This window comes from Pelmatolapia mariae, linkage group LG2, assembly GCF_036321145.2.
Source record: "Pelmatolapia mariae isolate MD_Pm_ZW linkage group LG2, Pm_UMD_F_2, whole genome shotgun sequence".
In the NCBI taxonomy this organism is placed as follows: Eukaryota; Metazoa; Chordata; class Actinopteri; order Cichliformes; family Cichlidae; genus Pelmatolapia; species Pelmatolapia mariae.
In genome coordinates this window covers 15,618,936-15,640,482 of record NC_086228.1, presented here as the reverse complement: position 1 = coordinate 15,640,482, position 21,547 = coordinate 15,618,936, and the positions used below count along the sequence as shown (strand labels likewise).

At 39.5% G+C, this 21,547-nt stretch overlaps 1 protein-coding gene across 2 annotated transcripts in view; it reads right to left on the bottom strand.

Annotated features, from left to right (window-relative positions):
- Positions 1-21,547, bottom strand: part of fstl5 (follistatin-like 5) — a 187,945-nt gene that overhangs the window by 107,833 nt on the left and 58,565 nt on the right. For both annotated transcript variants that reach the window (XM_063493843.1, XM_063493852.1), the window contains exon 4: positions 14,225-14,473. In XM_063493843.1, the coding sequence (XP_063349913.1) occupies positions 14,225-14,473 (249 nt within the window). The remainder of the gene's footprint in view (positions 1-14,224; positions 14,474-21,547) is intronic.

Below are 21,547 nucleotides of genomic sequence, written 5' to 3'. Positions count from 1 at the left end.
CATTCATGTTCATCTACTTTTGTGTTTGGGAACTTACAAATCATCCCTTTTATTCTACAAAAATGCAATTTTACTATCATGAACCACATGCACCAAACTGTAAAACTGCAGGAAGAAAATGTATTCTTATGTTAACATGAGAAGTTTACTGTACATAGTACAAACTCTACAGGCTCCTGCCTTACTGGGCTGGGTTTGAACGAAAGTACTCCTGATATCAAATGTAAGGACACAGCAATGTAAGGCATGTGACTTTGCTTAAAGTACTGACTTAATAACAGTGTAAAAATGAATGTGTTAATGAATCATTCTTATTTAAAAATGTACTTATTATTATTTAAATAACATCAGTACACAGACAGAGCACTGTGTTCTGCAGATGCAGTTTCTCTTCTCTCTTTCACCACGTACACCCTTCCATACATGGACAGTCCAGAACAGACAAGAGACAGGTGACATTAATCAAGCTGACGATAACTCATAATTTTACCTAAAATAAATAATGAGCTTTCAGCCTAGCATAACAAAAGAGCCCAACAGTGAAAGCATAGTCACAAGTTGCTGTTTCCCATTAAATCACAATTAATTCACAGACTACTGAAAAAGAAAAAAATCACAAACCAACAACATTTCTGGGTGAAGTGAGCATGAAATGACTCCAGACTGTGGAGCATTTGTTGTTAAGTTCCTCCATGCTGTTTAGCTTTCCTTCTAGCAAAATATGTGAGTCTACCATTGCACTAAAGTAGGATAACATAGCAGTATTAAATTGAATTGATACGACTTTCTGGGCCCCACGATTGGCCGATTCTCACTGACACCAGGATATTTATCTGTATTGGACTGGTATCTCCTTTAAGTATCAGATTAACAGATCCTTTAATTAGGGGCTAAAGTGGAACATTTTTTTGCATTTAGATGAAGGGCTCATGACTTTCAGTTGCCCTTGGGACACAGGCCTTCAACATGAGTAATTTGATCAGCTCAGGAAGCTGCTGTTGGACTGTTGATACAGCTTGTAGTGAAACCTACTTATGGCAGGAGCTGCCATATAGACCTCCCAGCTAAATTAGCTGCTAAGTCTTAGGGTTCAGTGTTTTATCACTTTGACAGGAGTCAGGGCTGTGTATAAACAAACTAAACTTGCAGCCTATAAGACTAGATCACTTCTCTTGACATGGAAGAACAGCTTTAGGTCCTGTAGCCTTCGGTAAATATTGACTGCCTTCGCCATCTCCAGTCACTCCATGCCCTTGTCTTCCCATTTTTCAGCCTTCACTGTACAAAATAACACCACAGATATTATGCCACTCAGTCCAAGACTGCAGATTTCAGTGATTGACAGTGCCAGTAAAACAAATACAAGTGGATGCATTTTGCCATACCGTACAAGGTAAGTGTTCAATATACAACCGGCGTCTTCACTCATAAAACAATGCGTTTGCAGATTCCAATGTATTCTTGTTGAGGACGTTTGATTTACCTTGAGTTAACATTTCTCCCTCAGCCCACTGTTTTTTAATTCTCTGCACCCAATTATTTAACATTTTTTCTACACTCCATCTTCAGTACATCCTTCCCAACAAGTGCAGGAGAAAAGCTGTTCCTGCTAACCACAACAGAGTGATGAAACTATTGTACTCTAAATTTGCCCAATCAGTTTTCAGCAAATGGGCTAGTGCTAATCCCTACAGCTATATCATACAGCCACGCTTTTTTTCTACTGAATCTGTTTTCATTCAGCTATAATAAGGAAGGTCAACGCTGCCATGTATTCAGTGATATGACTATCATTAGCAGATCACTGTGTCAGAGAAAAAGGCTGGGAAAAAAATCAATAAAAAAGCTACATCTCTGTTTTGCTGTAATGCCCGAACTCTGATTTAGGATGACTATGTTCTGCTCTCCAAGTTGTCCAATAACAAAATTTTGTGCAGTGTCAATTTAGCCACGAGAGAGGGAAGTATGAATGGGCATTATCACGGCTCCAGACAGCAGACTTTCTCAGTGTCTCCTTTTAAAAGGTGGCAAAGTCATAGAGGCACCATTTATTCCTGTTCTAGAAAGTAATTTCAGTGCATTCTTTCAAGCATAATGCCTTCAACCTGGCCTTGTATTTCTCCATTCTCTGCATAATGTTAAACATTAATTCTCTTACTGACCATTTAAAAAGGAACAAAGCCGGCTGGCACTGGTCTCATGCAAGGTGTGGATTGTTATGTCTCAGGATATGTTGCTCTCTTAGCTTCTTTATCTTTCAGATAATGACTTGTTTGCCCTTAATCTATATTTCCTTGACTGTGATAAGGTTTTTGTCATAAATATCCATTTTCAGTGTAAGAACTGCCGAGAAACTGTGTGACGGCACATAGACTTGTCATTTATTGTTTAAATTTATACACACTGAGGCCTTGTGGATGTGTATGTGTATATCTGTGTGTGTCTGTCTTCCTCTTCTTAGTGACAAAAAAGACAAATGTGATCCTGCATTGACTGATTTAATACACATCAGATAAGCACATAATCTGGATAGACTGAACTTGAACATTAATCTCCTCTGCCCTGAGTATTGCAGAATACAACATATTGTCTCAAACCTGAGTCATCTATATGTCAAATATAGAATAATATGCCAGAAAACGTTTAAAGAGTATTTTTAAACATCTCAAAACTACATCCCTATGATAATTAAGTATTCAGGTGTTTTATTAAAGGGAATATTCTTCTTTTGTTTTTTTGTCTTATTCCGAGAACAACCTTTAATCTACAAAGCATATCGAGATGTGCCCAGACTAACTTCAGAGTTGACTGGCACCAAGACCCTGCAGCTGACAATGGTTTGGACGTCCTTGCAAACTTAATGATTCACAGGTCTAGATTTTAATGAGGAGCTTGTTCTTTGGCACTGCTGCCGATGACAGTGCCAGGTCCTGTACAGAGGTCGCAGCATTAATGGCGCCACAGAGTCATTAAAAGAAAGCAAGAACACACAGGAGGTTCTGAAACCCTGTACACAAGCTGATCTCACTGGAGTGACTCTCCAGTGGGAAAGGCGCAGACACATCATTAAGGTAGGGTGTCTCTAGAGGCCGGAAGCTATGATGCTTCATGAGCATGTTTTTCTTGGTGGAGCCCACGGGAGTTGTCCACAAAGAGTTTGTTGTACTAAGAATGCCAGGGAAGCAGCTAATAACAGAAGCACTTTACTTCTACAAGCCCTACTTTTATAGACATAACCTAATTACAGATGTTCACCATAGTTGTGCTGCCTTACATGATATTGCTGCAAAGGACAATGTGTACCATTGCTCTTCAGCATTAAGAGTTGATTTAAGATTCTTAACAATTTAGGTTTTGGGGAAAAAATACATTTATTATTCACTGGAGTTTAAAAGCAAAAACTCTTTCTCACCTTTTGTTATAAGCCAAGCTATGCATGGATGCAAAAATACAAGGGACACCTAAAATCTTTTTGATGATCCAAATGGTGTGCTGCTCCTAAATCACTCTTGTTTTTTCCTTTCAACGAAGCAGTAGATAAATTAGACCCAGTGGCAGCTAGTTTTCTCTGCTTGCACGTTCCAAGCAAGTAAGTAACATCTTCATATCAGTGCCACGTATCAGTAACATCATACATTTCTCATCCATGCAACATTCCCCTATCCTAGTCTGTTTCTTTAAGACTGTCAATCACTGCAGGTGCCAAGTCATGTGATTTTGACATCACTTTTTTTGGACAGCCTCATTCCCATTTTTTCATATATTGAAGCACAAATGATGCTAACGTAAACTTACAAACAGAGCCTAAATGTAACTATTACAGTCCTACATTAAATAAAATAGTAATAATAATAAAATCTGATAGAATGAGTCTACTTTGGCACTCAGCAGGGCAGGAGAACAGAGTGGACATGGGAAAAAGACAGTCTTTGAGTGTCGTATCAAATTTTACAAATGATTAATATCAAAATGCTTTTAAGGCTACAAGAAACAAATATTTTTCAGACTGAATTACAAATCATTCTCATAAGCCAAGAATTTGCTTCAGAGATGAAAATTCTATCATCAATCCCCTTACCCCAAATCTTCTTACTATCATGTATGCCTTCTGCTCTGACACATACAGTGTGCCACTTAGATATTATAGAGTTAAGATTACTCAGATTTAATTGGTTTAATTAATCTGAGCCCGTCTACCTTTCAAGTTTTACTAACTGTTGACAAATATGTGCATATCACAAATCAGTCCCTCTGGGTGTTTCAAGAAGCTATTTTGTTTAACTGGGTCATGGATTTTTACAATCAGAATTTCCCATCTTTTAACAGATTTAGCGCAACGATATTTTAGACATGCAGCACTATGTCCATGTGTGTATGTATAACAATGTAGGTGCTAGAGATCCGTCAAATTTTAAACCAATCTCTGCACTGTATTGTCTGAAGTCTGAAGTCATGGTGTTTCAAAGTGGTCTCAAATTATACCGCAGCATGAATTCTGCTATTTCATGACTTTTTAATGATGTTTTATGCATTGCTGATACTTTTTACTCCATTCTTGTATTGCTTGATCTCACTGCTACATTTTGAATCTGTGGACTATGAGACTGGGTATCATTGTCCATGGCCATGACCTAAATTGGTTCAACTTTCATGCAAGTCTTATCTGACTAATGATCATGCTTTTCGGCCACTGGTTACTTCCGTTTTAAAACAGCCTCTCTGACATGGTAAATTCAGGCCTAATTCTTCTAATTCTGTTTTTATTATGTATGCCACCTCTTGGGTCTTCATTCAGAAAATATAACACAGCCTATTACTTGCTGATATACCAAATATTGAAACCTGTGTGAAATTAGTATATAAAAACTTGAAGCTGACATTTTAGTCATTTATAGACAGTTTCACTCCTGCCAGTATCAGAGGTCTCTAAAACCACATCGTAAATCCTATATAGAGAGCCTATGTTATATTAATGCTTTGGTAAAATTAATGTTACACATAAAATCTGTTAGAATTACTAGATTACAGCAAGTTGCTTCAAAATTCAAGATTATCAGCAGAATAGAAAAAATAATCACCAATCACAATACCATGGTAAGGCGACCTAATAAAACAATTTTAAACATCTAGAATATATATTTCAATTAAAATATTTTGACACAAATTCTAGCATGAGAAGGAGGTGTGAAATTATAATGTATATCTTGTTCATTAACAAATACTGGAAAATTGTACTCTGATACATGGTCTTGTATTTGTTTGGTTTATTTTTGTTTTGTTTTTTAATCCAATAACCTTGAAAAAAAACTGCTGGACTGAACCACATGATCTTGCACATGTTCACAGGAATGGAGAATTCATTTATATTCTGAGCCTATGGCAATAATTCTAACCCTATCAAATCACAGAGAAAAAAATGTGTCTTCTTCCAAAATGCTCAAACCAATATGTTATGCAACTGCCAGAAGTCTCCAGCAGACCATTTCACTTCATACAGGTATGATGTCAAGTAATAACATCAGTTCATCCCCAAAGCTGAAACACAGACAGGATCAAAGAGTAAAACTTTGATCCATCTTGCAGCATGCAACAGCAAAGTAAGTGATGCAATGCAACAATACAGTTAGTAGTAAATAAAAAATTAAGAAGGACTGGTGCAGGAATTTTACTGGAAGCTGAATGTCTGAAGTTTTTCCTCAATGTATGATCTCCCACATAATTGGATGCACTAAATGCACTGTAACCACTTGCTTGATGTGGCGCAACCGTAGCCCTAATTGTCTCCACTTGTGGCAATTGCTTGCTGCAGAGATTGCTCGTCTTCATGCCCACATTGCCCTCCACAGATTGGACAGGCTTTTGTGCACCACTTAATTTTCAATCAGATTCGATCCTGGTTAAGTTGCCATGCAGTGTGAGAGGAAAATGGGGGTCATATGTTCTCCCCAGTGCTAATGAGAAGCTTCAGTCAACACATGGCTGTCATTTTTTATCCTGTCTTTCATAATAGATAAAAGGCCCAGCAAAGGTTTGGCTGACAAGCCCTGTCCATTTCCAACATAGATCCATCCAGCTGGGACCAGAACCAAGAGTGACTCAACTTTTCTTGCATATGGATGTCAGTTCAAAAGCAATCATTTTCAGTGGCTCTATGTTAAAGCTGGCCTAGAGGGCTAATTGTCTGTCTGTCAAATTAAAATGAAGCAAAATCTCTTCAGTGATCAAGAGATAGCCTGGGCTTGTCTGCTGATGATATGTGGTCTCATTAAGACATCACAATGACATTTGAATAACTGTACAATTTAACAGCATCTATTAATAAATCAAGGCACCATGGCATATTCTTCTAGGGTAACGCTGATGAACATATTCAGATCAGCATTTAGATTTTTTTTTATTTCTCAGCTATCATGTACCATATACAGTACTCAAGGTAAAACTGAACATATACGTAATATAAATAGTTATACTAACAAATGTGTGTTGGCATGCGATTGGCAGATGACTGTTTGACAGTCATCATTTTGTCAGCATCTGTATAGCCAACAGCAACAAAAATATGAACCAATTGTCCCAGTCAGCAGAGCATTAGTGGCTCTCGCATGTCACGACAGTTATAGAATTGTGTTTTGAAGTAAACAGCCGAATACAACAAGTTTAATATATTGAATAGTATACTGCACCTTATGTTGTAAAGATAAACCTTCTGTGTATTAAAGGAGGCCAGCAACAGTAATTCAATGGAACATATCTGAATAATACCTATGATTCACATCCAAAGAAGGACAAGGGCAGCATCAGTTTAAAAAAAGCCTTTAGAAAAATATGCGCCAAACATGTTTATCATAAACTAGCTCCTCAAATTCAACACTAAGATCCTAGCACCATGAACCCAGTAAACTTAGTTTCAATGCATTGTTTATAGATCGAATAATGGAACTGTTAACTACTTACCTGGATTTTTTTTTCCTTTTCACTTTAGAATGACAGATTATGCTTAAAAATGTTAACCAAGAAGCATGAAGGGAGTGCATATCTTTGCCAATATCTATGACTAGTTAGTCATTATTCCTTGTCTACTCAGATTTTGCCATCAATATATATATTTATTTATATTATTATTTTTTTCTGAATGACTTTCTATATACTGCTTACATGATAAAAACAAACAAAACAAAGAATATACATATATATACACACACACACACACACACACACATATATATATATATATATAGTGATCAGTGAGATGCTTGGCTACAAGTTGAACAGCCACAAGGGGCAGTACCCTCCATGGAGAAGGAGGCTAGAGGGCAAGATCAAAGTAGCACGGAGGGAGGTTAGCCAACTAACGGAGTTGCAGAAAGGCGTGACAAAGAAGGTGCATAAGAAATACAGCAAGCTGTCCATACCTGAGGCCTTGGAAACTGCCAAGCAAAGACTCACAGCCTTGGCAAGCCGCTTGAGGAGGTACACCAGAGAGATAGAAGGCAGGAGAATAAACCAGCTGTTCTCCACAGAACCAGCAAAGGTGTACTCTCAGTGGCAAGGGAACAATAAGAGAACAGCACCACCAAGGCTGGAGACGGAGCAATACTGGAAGAGCATATGGGAGAAGGACGCAACCCATAACGGCAATGCTCAGTGGCTAGTGGATCTGAGGGCAGACCATAGCGACCTCCCTGAACAGGGTCCAGTAACCATCACAGTGGCAGATATCCAAGAAAGGGTCTCCAGTATGAAGAGTTGGACAGCACCAGGGCCCGACATGGTTCACGCCTACTGGCTGAAAAAGCTGACTGCACTCCACGAGCGTCTGGCAGCACAAATGAACCAGCTGCTAGTTAACGAGAGACACCCGGAATGGCTAACCGAAGGTCGGACGGTCCTGATCCCCAAGGACCCCAAGAAGGGACCAGTCCCATCGAACTACCGACCAATAACCTGCCTCAGTACTACATGGAAGCTCCTGTCAGGCATCATATTGGCTAAGATGAACAGGCACATGGGTCAATACATGAGCGGGGCACAGAAAGGGATTGGCAAGAATACCAGAGGCGCAAAACACCAGCTACTGGTAGACAGAACAGTCAGCCGAGACTGCAAGACCAGACTGACCAACCTGTGCACAGCCTGGATTGATTACAAGAAGGCCTATGACTCAATGCCCCACAGCTGGATACTGGAATGCCTAGAATTGTACAAGATCAACAGGACCCTAAGAGCCTTCATCAGGAACTCAATGGGGATGTGGCGTACAACACTAGAGGCCAACTCCAAGCCCATAGCACAAGTCACCATCAAGTGCGGGATCTACCAAGGAGATGCTCTGTCCCCGCTGCTGTTCTGCATAGGCCTGAACCCCCTCAGTGAGATCATTAACAAGACTGGCTACGGATACCGACTACGAAATGGAGCGGTTGCCAGCCACCTCCTGTACATGGATGACATCAAGCTGTATGCCAAGAGTGAACGAGACATCGATTCACTGATCCACACTACCAGGCTATACAGCAATGACATCGGGATGTCATTCGGGCTGGAGAAGTGTAGTCGGATGGTAACAAAGAGAGGGAAGGTAGTCAGAACTGAGGGGATCGAACTACCAGAAGGCAACATTGCAGACATAGAGGACAGTTACAAGTACCTGGGGATCCCGCAGGCGAATGGGAACCATGAAGAGGCCGCTAGAAAAGCTGCAACCACCAAGTACCTGCAGAGGGTCAGGCAAGTCCTGAGGAGTCAGCTGAACGGTAAGAACAAGATCCGGGCTATCAACACCTACGCCCTGCCCGTGATCAGGTACCCTGCTGGGGTAATAGGCTGGCCAAAGGAGGAGATAGAAGCCACTGACATAAAGACAAGAAAGCTCCTTACCATACATGGAGGGTTTCACCCCAGGTCCAGCACCCTGAGGCTGTACGCTAAGCGGAAGGAAGGGGGCCGAGGACTGGTGAGTGTCAGCACCACAGTCCAGGATGAGACAACGAACATCCAAGAATACATTGGGAAGATAGCCCCAGCTGACCGAGTGCTCAGTGAATACCTCAGGCAGCAGAAACCCAAGAAAGAGGAGGGAGACGAGGAACCATCATGGAAGGACAGGCCCCTGCACAGTATGTACCACCGGCAGATAGAGGAGGTGGCTGATATCCAGAAATCCTACCAGTGGCTGGACAAAGCTGGACTGAAAGACAGCACAGAGGCACTAATCATGGCAGCACAAGAACAAGCTCTGAGTACAAGATCCATAGAGGCTGGGGTCTATCACACCAGGCAAGACCCCAGGTGCAGGCTGTGTAAAGATGCCCCTGAGACAATCCAGCACATAACAGCAGGGTGCAAGATGCTAGCAGGCAAGGCATACATGGAACGCCATAACCAAGTGGCCGGCATAGTGTACAGGAACATCTGTGCCGAGTATAACCTGGAAGTCCCAAGGTCAAAATGGGAGATCCCCCCAAGGGTGATGGAGAATGACCGAGCTAAGATCCTGTGGGACTTCCAGATACAGACGGACAAAATGGTGGTGGCTAACCAACCGGACATAGTGGTGGTAGACAAACAGGAGAAGACAGCCATAGTGATTGATGTAGCAGTTCCGAATGACAGCAATATCAGGAAGAAGGAACACGAGAAGCTGGAGAAATACCAAGGGCTCAGAGAAGAGCTCGAGAGGATGTGGAGGGTGAAGGTAATGGTGGTCCCCGTGGTAATCGGAGCACTAGGTGCGGTGACTCCCAAGCTAGGCGAGTGGCTCCAGCAGATCCCGGAAACAACATCGGAGATCTCTGTCCAGAAGAGCGCAGTCCTGGGAACAGCTAAGATACTGCGCAGGACCCTCAAGCTCCCAGGCCTCTGGTAGAGGACCCGAGCTTGAAGGATAAACCGCCTGTAGGGGCGTGCTGGGTGTTTTTTTTTAAATATATATATATATATACACATACATTAAAAAAAAAAAAACACCCCTGCAGGCGGTTTATCCTTCAAGCTCTGGTCCTCTAGCAGAGGCCTGGGAGCTTGAGGGTCCTGCGCAGTATCTTAGCTGTTCCCAGGACTGCGCTCTTCTGGACAGAGATCTCCGATGTTGTTCGCGGGATCTGCTGGATCCACTTGCCTAGCTTGGGAGTCACCGCACCTAGTGCTCCGATTACCACGGGGACCACCGTTACCTTCACCCTCTCGAGCTCTTCTCTGAGCCCTTGGTATTTCTCCAGCTTCTCGTGTTCCTTCTTTCTGATGTTGCTGTCATTCGGAACCGCTACATCGATCACTACACACACACACACACACACACACACACACACACACACACACACACACACACACATGCATACATACATACATACATACATACATACATACATACACATATATATATATATATATATATATATTTATTATTTCCAAACACGGCAGGTTTATTTGCATTAGTCCCTCCAATTTTGTAAGAATCCTTTGGTTTAAACAGCTGATGTGATAAGAGCTCAACTGACAGAGTAAAAAGACTGACAGTCACTACTAGTGCCAGCTGCTTTCATTAGAGAAAAGAAATGCTTTTCACAAATGGCTTAGCTATCTTCCAAATCTAAATGAAAGCTTTATTGTATATAATAAGGTAACTTTAACTCTTTAGTCTAACATTAGATTTGTCAGACTTTCAGTCTTACATTGTGCCCACTCAATAATTTCATGGGGTAAGGGATTTGATTTTCCCTAGCCAAGCAATAAATATCAGCCTGAATTTATGCAATTTCAAAAAAAGAAGTACAATGTGCACCTTGCTACAATTGGCAGCACTGTGGTGCAAGTGATGCTTAAAATAGTTAATTACCAATTCTAAATTTGCAATGCTGTGGTAGATAAAATGCCATATACACCTGTCCATTCCATTCACCAATTAACTGTTCAGTAATAATATCTGGGGATGTTTTTTTGTTTGGTTTTTTTTTAGTTAGAACTGGCCATTTAAATCATCCCTGTGACAGAGCACAACTTGACCCTCTACTAATGAAAGCTTAAATACAGCCTAAATCTCACTCATGGTTCTGATTGGTTAATTGTTAGTCAACCCACATCAACTTAGTTGATGACTGTTCTTTTTTAAATTTAGAAACTGCTGTTTTATGTCACAGCACTAAAAGAATCAGTCCACAGTCTCAAAGGTCTGGACCCAAGCAAGTGCTTTAGAGGCAACTAATGCTGAAAGACGGGAGGAAAAGTCATTATTATGCTGTGATAATGAGTATATATCTCCCTATTGCTACATAAATTGGACCCATTACCTGGAGGACAAATAATCAAGTAACATATTTAACATGCCATTGAGGGCACATTCTGTTTTACCCACTAATAATCCCTGAATCATAATTACATCTAGATCTGGCTGTAAGCCCTATTACATTTGCTCAATTATTCCTTTCCTCTCGCTGCTATGCTGCCTTTTGTACTTGCAACAAAGAACAAATTCCCTGAAGCTGTGTAACATTTAAGCAATCGCTCTGTTTTCCAATGTAAAGTTTAAAATCACAAACAATTTTTTTAAAATATAATTTATGGTTTAATTTCTAAATATTTTAAAGTGCTGAGGAGAAAAAAAAATGCTGTGATTACTAATCGCTCCAACAGGCTCCTGTGTCCTCTCCCTGGAGCTTTCATCCAATGAGAAATTGATTACATATCAGTCACAGCAGAAAGAAAAACTATCCGGACTGAACAAAGGATGCAATGTTAAAAAAAGAAGAAGAAGAAAAAAAAAAGAGCCTGTGTTTTTCCCCCTTCTTTTGGCGCTTGTTGATCTGATATTGATCACCTGACACTGGTCAAATATCCCACTCTGCATTTCAAACAGATGCTGATGGGTGGGGAGGGGATAGCCTGACAGGACAGGGCACATGTGGCAAGCTAGTTAGGACAGTCACTCACAGGAGGATCATTGATCTAGATGCCGTTTTGTGTTTTTAGGATGAAACGCATGCTCAAGTGTTAACACTGCCTTACCTGCATCGCTTTTTTGCTCCCTTAACGTATTCCAAGTCATGAGGCTGCAGTTTTAAGATGGTTTGTATGCCGGCTCTTGTATTGTAAAGGGAATTGATGTAAATGCTTGTTTTCCTACCTGCAGTGAGGCTTTGTTCATCTTTAAATTGAACATTTCAGTAGTGGAAGAACGCATACTTGGGTAAGGAGCATGTGCTGTTTGTTTTTGTTTTGGTTTATTTTGGTTTTACATCCCGAGAATGTTGTCCTCAAAACTCTCTGTAAGGAGGACCGCAGAGAGTTTCATGTGCGACACTATATAGATCCAAGCACCATTCCTAGTCTCTTATGAAGTTACTTTTCAAAGTTAACAAGTATGTGGAGAAACCCTGTCAAATCAATGCAGATGCAGTCTCTCATGAATATTATGCATATGCTGTATGTGAGGATTTTTCATCAATCCCCTTTGACCTGAAAGGAACAAAGGTGCAGAGCGTCAGGAGCTTTTACTTCAGTGATGTCTAGCATTGCGAAGGGAGAAGAGCCTGTTTCCGGGGACTAAGAATAATTGGTATGTTTATACAATCAATGGTAGAATGCAGTCAGCCTTCTCTGGGGAAATATGAACACAACAGCACTACCACCTGCTCCTACCTCTAAAGTGTGCCTTGCAAACCAGAGAGAGCTATATGACTGGTTTCAGGTAGCGTCCTCTTTGTTAAGCTGCTTTCACTATGCGGTATTAATACGGTAGTGTAAATGTAAATAAAATGTCATGGATGTCTGCATGTTCAGTAATGTGTTAATTTTGATTTGGTTATTCAGGCCGATTTTTTTTAAGATCATCTGCTTGAATTTTGACGCGACATATCTAAATGTGAAGCAAAGCATGCATCTTTTTCACAACCATAACTGTTCTGCTGATATCTTGCTAATTACTATGCTGCTTTTGATGTTTGCTTGTATAAAACTCCCACATGAATTCAACAACATCATTATTTTCTCTATGACAAGATGAAAATGCAGATGCCATACTGGATAACTGCTTTACTGTGTACATTTTTACCTAAACCAACCATGGATCGTTAAACAGGCTCTGACTCACAGTCAATTTTTGTGAGAAAGAACATATTAATGACAACAACAAATTTCTATATGTTGTAATACCCCATAAAATCATCAGTTGAAATCTATGTGGAAATTTCCACTCCGGGTCAGGGCCGAGACTCCGCCCCAAGTGGAGGAGTTTAAGTATCTCGGGGTCTTGTTCAGTGATGGGAGAAGGGAGCGGGAGATCGACAGATGGATTGGTGCAGCGGCTGCAGTGATGCGGACGCTGTACCGGTCTGTTGTGGTGAAGAGAGAGCTGAGTGTAAAAGCGAAGCTCTCAATTTACCGGTCGGTCTACGCCTACCCTCACCTATGGTCACGAGCTGTGGGTCGTGACCGAAAGAACGAGATCGTGAATACAAGCGGCGGAAATGTGTTTCCTCCAAAGGGTGGCTGGCCTCTCCCTTAGAGATAGGGTGAGAGGTTCAGCCATCCAGGAGGGGCTCAGAGTAGAGCCGCTGTTCCTCCACATCGAAAGGAGCCAGTTGAGGTGGTTCGGGCATCTGACAAGGATGCCCCCCGGGGCGCCTCCTGGGCGAGGTTTTCCGGGCATGTCCCACCGGGAGGAAGCCCCGGGGCAGACCCAGGACACGCTGGAGAGATTATATCTCTCGGTTGGCCTGGGAACACCTTGGTGTTCCGCCGGATAAGCTGGATGAGGTGGCTGGGGAGAGGGAGGTCTGGGCTTGGGCTGCTGCCCCCGCGACCCGGCCCCGGATAAGCGGAAGAAAATGGATGGATGGAATTTCACAACAGCAAAGATAGAGACATAAATTGTAACGTTTTGCTAGATGTTTCCTACACATGCAGTTTTTATCGCCAGGTAACCACCATATTTAAGCACTGCCTTTAAAAAAACATTGCCCAAATAACCTCTCAGAAGTATTACCAAGATGACTGTCAAGTGAACAGATTTGCTTAAAGAAGATTTGCTCAAATCAGGACTTTTTACTGATGTAAAACATTGTTACAATAAGCAGTGGGTGTATCCAAAGTTATTTCTGATGGCAACTTAAATATGTTAAATCCTGCAAGTGACGGGGCCATTTTGACTTCATATACTGTACATTACTAAAGGTACAAGGTGGACTAGATAACACATCTGTCATGAGAAATATGTCACAAAGCTTCTTACCTTTGTAGAAGCACTCTTCACTGTGCATGATGGTAATCCTGTGTCCTCTGATGCACGAGGTTCGGTGGAGCTCACAATGGTTCTGGTAGAGTTTCCCATCTGAACCGCACACCGGCTTGTAGTGTGGTTTGCAGTGATCCAAGCACTTGCACTCCCCTTGTTCGGTCTCATGATTGACCACACAATGGCGTCCCAAGCCACAGTACTTGTGTTCACATGGACCCGGATAGCTGTTATGCCCCATAAAGCCTAGAAAACACACAATGGGGCGTAGAGCATTACACTTCTGTCTGACTTTAACTCGTAATCTAAACAGGTTCCTGCCAGAAACAAATCGAAAGCCTAGATTTAGGCTCCTGTCAAGGGCTGGATCTAATTCAGGCTTTTTCCCTGTCCCCTAGCCCCTTGGGGAATTCCCATCAATACAGGAAGGTGTTTTTCTCAACTCAAAGCGTCAGTGAGATCCATAAATTATGCAAGTCAAGTTCACTGCAAACCATTCACAGTAGGAAAAAGCAAAGAAATACATTTCTTTTTTTTATTTCATATTTACACCTGTGTGTCCTGAAAACCTCCCACTGAGTGGACTGATGAAAGAAAATGATTAACTAGACAAGCATATTTACAATAACAATCAATCAATCAATCAGTTAACTTTAGTAGTTCAAAGACTCCACCCTTATGGTGAATGGATCCAGCAGCTCTTTTATTCCACTTGTCTGCTTTGAGGTTTCAAATATTTTATAAGCCTAGGAATGTGACAAGAAAAGAGCGCACTTCTATAACTTTTATTTATGTACAATTAAATGGTAGCACATGAGAGCAATTCTCTTAAATTTCAACCCAAGCCATCATGAGGTGATCTGCTCAACACCCATAACTTTGTAGTTATTAGACAGTCCAGGCTCCGATGCATAGATAATTTACTACCAAGTCACAAGTCAATCAGCAATATCATGCACTCCCATTTGATGTTATTTCAGTTGCTTGACTCAGGATTGGGGGGGGGGGGGGGATTTGGGATTCACCATCTTTGCTTCACTAATGAATATTTTCATTGTCGTCAATACAAGCTACAGAATTTCTATGGTCTTTTGATGGTTTCTATGATCTTGGTCTACTACCTAGGCTAAGCCTTTCTCAATGTGGCCTATCTAAGCTAACATCTAACATTGGCAAAAGTGCAAGAGCTACCTGACAAAGATCAATATCCTTTACACAAACTCGTTTCAAATTTTTGATTTAAGGTTATCATAATGGGAAATTTTCACTGTGTGCTCCCTTCTTAGGCAAAACTCAACATACATGTGCACTGAGGTTCAAGAGAGAATGTAACTATAACTGTGCAAAAGAACAGGAACAGGAACAATGAGAGTCATTCACAATAGTATAATATGTGACACAGTATTATTATTTCATTTCTAAATATCATTTTGTTCTGTAGAACAAAACCATGGTAACCATGAGAACATCTTTTAAAAACCTGGTGTTTCATCTCAATCGTAGTGATTATTTCCTACAAGATATAGACTAGTGATAATGTCATAATTAATCAATATATAAACTTTTCCAGTATTATTTTTGTTGGTATTTATTATATTTTTCTAACCATTTGGATCTTTTAAAATAAATTATGAATTGTTTAAGAAAAAGTCCCTAAATGAATTAACAGCTCACTACCAATTAAGTTGACAACCAAGGTTAGAAACAAGGTCAGTATACTTAACACTAAACTAAACTTAAATGGTAAAAAAACAAAGAAAACTAGATTTTAACAAAAAAGCACTGATACATTGTTGTGTTCCTAAAATGAACTAAAATGCAGACAAACTCTTGTTAGCTTTACGTTTTGGCAGTTTGATCAAATGTGTCAACAGAATAAGGATGAGGAGTCTTTGGTCCAGATGTTTACTGGCACTTGACATGTTTACAGGACTAAGTTTTTGTACTGTAAAATCCATTACAGATGAGCATGTCAATGGCTGCATTAAGAAGAGGTGAGTCTGAAAATTATTTTTATGCACAAAATACAAGCATGACTTTTATAAGTCCAGTACGTAAAGGCATCAGTGTTTGTCTGAACGTAAAACATTTTGCCATGCCAAACACTAACCATATCATAATAAATTGAAAGCTTAAACTAAACTAACTAAAACTAAATATTTCAAACAATAAATATTAAATGGACCCACTCTTGAAACTAACAAATTAAAAATGGATTGAAAGGAAAAAATTGAAATTAAATATGAATAAAAACTCATGAAAAATACAAAACTATAATAACTTTGATTGGAAACCACAAGGAGAGGGTTTGTTTACAAGGTCAATGTGCCCCTCAGTGTACATGTGCAGTACCTCCACCTTGCTGCAAGTGGGAACTGAATGACCAGAAGAGATGGAGCAGCTTGTATTTTGCAGTAACCAATGTATTTTCAAATAAAGTGACCCTTAAAATAGCAAGGGCTACAATGTCATTCAGTATTCATTGAATTCTAGGGTTAAGGAATTGAGGATTTAAAATGAAAAAATAACCAAAAACCATATGTGTGAAAGGTGTCCTTGAGTAACAGATTTATTTCTGGAAGACTATAAGGTTGCAGTTCTGCAACAAACCCTGATCTCTGACCACTGTGTGGAGGAGGGAAAAAAAGGAGGAAAAGACGTAATAAGAGAGCCAAACATCACAGCTTATATGGTGATTCAGCAGCAAACATAAATAAAATCATAAAGCTGTGAGGATGACTTCATTTACAAGGGGTTTTATGAGAGCAAGATTAGTGTGATTTTCTCTGTGGTCTGCCTTTTCAACCTGTATGAACACTAACACGTCTTGACAGGCCACAGATCAGTCCGTACAGTAACCCATGAACCATATCAAATATATTGGCTTTCTAATAGCAGCCTGCCCGCTCTTAGATTGCCCTTTGGAATAGTCCACAAGGGGCGGAGGGGTATGTTGAGCGCAGAAGGAAAAAAAAAGAAGAAAAAAATAACCTCAATCATGCCTCTCAAGGCTGCACCCTGATGAACGTAAGGGAAGTCAGGCAGTGACTACATGGAAAATGATTATAGCTTTGTCCACTACCTACTCCATTAGAGAAAAGGTCACTGTATTTATAGGCCTTAGTGTACCCTTATTTAAAAACTACCAAAGTAATAACACTACCCTGCAAATATAGTTCAATCTTTTTCTTTCACATGACAAAAAGGACATCATAAAGGCTGTAATAAAAGATAAAATAAATAAACAAAGATAAATAAATAAAAAGAACACATACATATTTAAACACACACACACACACCTTCATACAGACCACCAACTGGTGTTAATGAATGAAAGCCCACCATGGCAAACAGCCTTATGGAGGAGTGTCATGAAGTCTGTTTTAATGAACACAATCGCAACATGCCTTGTGCATATTAAAGAGGTGGAACTGGCTTTATGACTATGAAAACACACACACACAATACAGAAGAGACAATAGCGATACAGTTGTTTGATTGATGTACTTCCCTATCAAGGCCCTTACACTATAAGAGACTATGTGTCACAACAAGCTGTATCTTCCTTTTCCGTAGTTAATTTATTTTCTATTTTCTCCAGCTTTATCAGAGAGCTGGAGAAATTCCTCAAATATTCACCATGAAATTAAATGGAAATCACTCTCATAACAGATGACATATTTTAAAAATGTTTTATGTGATCGATAGAAACATTTTTTAATTCTGAGAATCTGGTCTTGTTGTGGGTTTTTAATCATAGTTTTTAAAACTACATCTAATTTTCATTTGAGGCAATTTTGTTTTTTGGCTCAGTCCTACTCAAATAAAAATAAGACAGTAACCTCACTGCAACTCATAGGAAACCCCACAAAAAAAATTTGCGGATGCAAAAAAAATTTCAAGTAGTTGCAGCGACCGACTCTTCCCCCAGATATTGAGACTGCAACATCCTCATCCTCTGAGCAACCAATTTCAATTGCAAGGTGATTGCACAGGTCAAAAGCAGTAGGCAACCTAAAAATTGCAGTTGAGCTAGAACTGATTGTGATCACTTAAAAGTCTGATGAAGGTCTGCAAACAATTGCATCTAATTGATAAATGCGGACAGATGGCAGAATGCCAACATGCTGCAATCAGTTTATGTCATTCTGCACCAATGAGTGCAACTTGACTTCACTAGTTGTCCACTGGTTGTACTCTGGTTTAATTGCTATATAAAAGCAAGGTTGTTGATCATCAATGTGATACTTTTATTAAATTCCCTAACAACTACATTGCTATTTATGGAGATTTTTTTTCTGTTTCAGATCTATGAGGTTTTGGCTACACTGAAAAAAAGGCCATGTTGGATTTATTTGATTCAATAGTGGACATTGGTTGCACACAAACGTTTTGCTTTGGCAGAAACTTAAACAACTGAGTTAAATCAACACAACTTATTCATAGTCAATAAACCTGTGCATTTTGTGTTCATAAAATGTGATTGGAACATGTTTAGATGAAGTAAGTTGAGCTCTTGGAATATTTTAATCCTTCACAATTTTGTCATTTTATTTCAACACTATTCAATAACCTTTACCACAGTACTACTTGATTACTTAAATACTACATGTTGTCTTCATATTACATAATGTTCAACAAAGTCCAGAGTCTGGTTAACATAAAAGTTGAATGGATCTACAACAACTAACATCCTCCTATCTTTATCCTGGTTGCAGGGGGGCTAGGTTACGAGGCAGGGTACACACTGGACAGCTCACCAGTCTATCACATAGAGACAAACAACCATTTGCATTCACAGTGAATTTAGAATCACCAATTAACCTAAGCTAACTCTAATAACTGCATGACTTTTAACTGTGGGAGGACACCAGAATACCCAGAAAGAAACCAGTGCAAACTAGCTATATTGTGGATTTGAACCCAGGACCTTCTTACTGTGAGGCAACAGTGCTAACCACCATGTCACCAATCCAGGGTTGACAAAAGTAGGAAAGCTATGATTTCAAGGCTTGATGCAGAATTTTCTGTACGTTTTTGTCCTTGACAGGTTAAACCACAATAAAAAAAACAATAGCGTACACGTTGTGTGTGTGTAGTCGACTGCCTCTTATAATCTCTTATAGTGATTTTCCCGCAGTTTGAAATCTCATGTGATCTTGTTAATTTCATGAGTCCAGCAACTAACCACTCTTACTAGATTGTATCATGTCATCTCAACAAGAACAAATTAAGTTGTTGAATTTCATACAGATCCTACATGATTTAATTACGTTCAAGATAGAAACATGAAAATTTTGTGTTCAAATTACAAGGTAGACTTTTTTAATGTAACAACCACCCAATTTACTTCTTTCGGTATACCAAAAAACAGTAGAGGCGGCTGTTCGACTTGACTGAGATGGATGCCTTACTCAAACCACGATCCAAAGCGTGCAAGACTGAAATCCCGTGCAGTGTCGCGAGATTTAACATTGCTATATCATTGACTTACTTCACTCGAACATGATATGAACAATTTAATTTACCCGCTCTGCATATTATGTAGTTTCTACACGATATAGTTACACTTAACTTTAAACCATGAGGCAATTGTGTTAAATACACGCAAGATGCTTACATAAATCCAAGAGCTGGCCAATCCCTTTTTTTCAGTGTAGACTCTGAATCTATGTCGTTAATGAGAATTTCTGGATGCAGACAGTACAACAGGACCCCAATCACACACAGATGACTGATTACACCTTATTGTCATTATATCACCATCTATCATCAAAGTAACTTTTAATACAGCAACTCATGGCAAGTTGTCACAGACTCTGATGCCCATCTTCATAGCAACCATTTCTAAAAGGACAAGATCGTAAGTTCATTGCACAGAGTCATAATAATATTGGCCATGCAATGGTCTCCGGTTACTGTTTTCCCTAGTAAGACTATAGCATTTAATAAGGTTTAACTGGCTTACAACCAGCTGAAATGACTTAGCTGTGAAGCAGATTGGTGTTTCAGAAAAGATAAAAGTCAATAACAGCATCCAAAGCATTTCTTTGCTGCTGAGAAAGACACTCACCCCCCCTTACATACACTCGCTTCTGTATTGGGAATAATGAGAATGCATGATAGCTATCAAGAACAATGCAAAGAAAACAAAAATGTTGGTGTTTAGCAATACTACAGTCTTTACCACTTTAGTTCCAGTTCATGTTTAAGAGTAGATTTTAGTACATAACTATACTCGAACTGACTTCTAACCCATATTTAGCTATCAACTCTATTAATCTTCCAAAGCATTATTAAAAAAGTAGATTAAATATTAAAATAAGAGCTACATTTTGTCTACTTTGCCTGAGAATTATCGTAACAACTAGTCTTCTACTGGTAATGTTCACATAATGTAATTTCCTCTCCGATCACTGTCACTGCAGAGCACCGAATATCTAAAAAATATATAATGTCTATGCATTTTTGTTTTCCTTCCCATTATCCACTCCTAAAGCAAGATTATTTCTTACATAGCTATTTCGGCAAGTTGCCAGTGAACATATTGCATTAGGCATTTAATTTACTCAGAACCATATTACCCAATGCAAATTAGCTGCACGCGATCACAACTCGTAGATCACAAAGTTTCACTTAATTTCCTCTACATAAGGATGCCCAACTTAACTGGAAAACTGTCATGTAAAATAGAAAAATAACAAAATAAGGTGTAAGCAGACCAGCATGCACAAATTTTACTCACACTGCACACAAGCTGTTCACTACCAACCAATAAATATTGACTACAGAGAGGTGCTTCACTGCATTAATTACAATCTATGATACATTTAGCTTTGAGCGGGACAGTATAGTGCTCGATTCATTCACAGAGAAAGCAAGATCAACACCATCTATTCACAGACAACCGCAGCAGATGGTTATAGAAATGCATTAAAGAAATAGCTTTGCTTCTGAGACCAGATCCATTACATTCTTTGTCGTTAGCATCACTTTATTCTTCCATTTATTAAAAACAACTTTTACTTTTGCAAAGTCTCTTTCTACAGAGATGGATATGAGCGGAAATCACAATAGTTTCAGGCTTTTGTTTTTATGATAATAGTTTGTATAATTATATGTATTTAAAGACAATGAGTCTAGAGATGTTTAAAAAAAACATACTGCATAATTTCAAAGCTTCCTAGAACATCAGAAGAATCAGCTGAAAGACTTCTACAGTTTCACTTTTGAGGACTATGGCTTTCAATCAGAAGCCTTCATGAATATCTGCGCTCGATTTTAGCAGTCACACGTCAGGGTAAACAAAATGACTTAAAG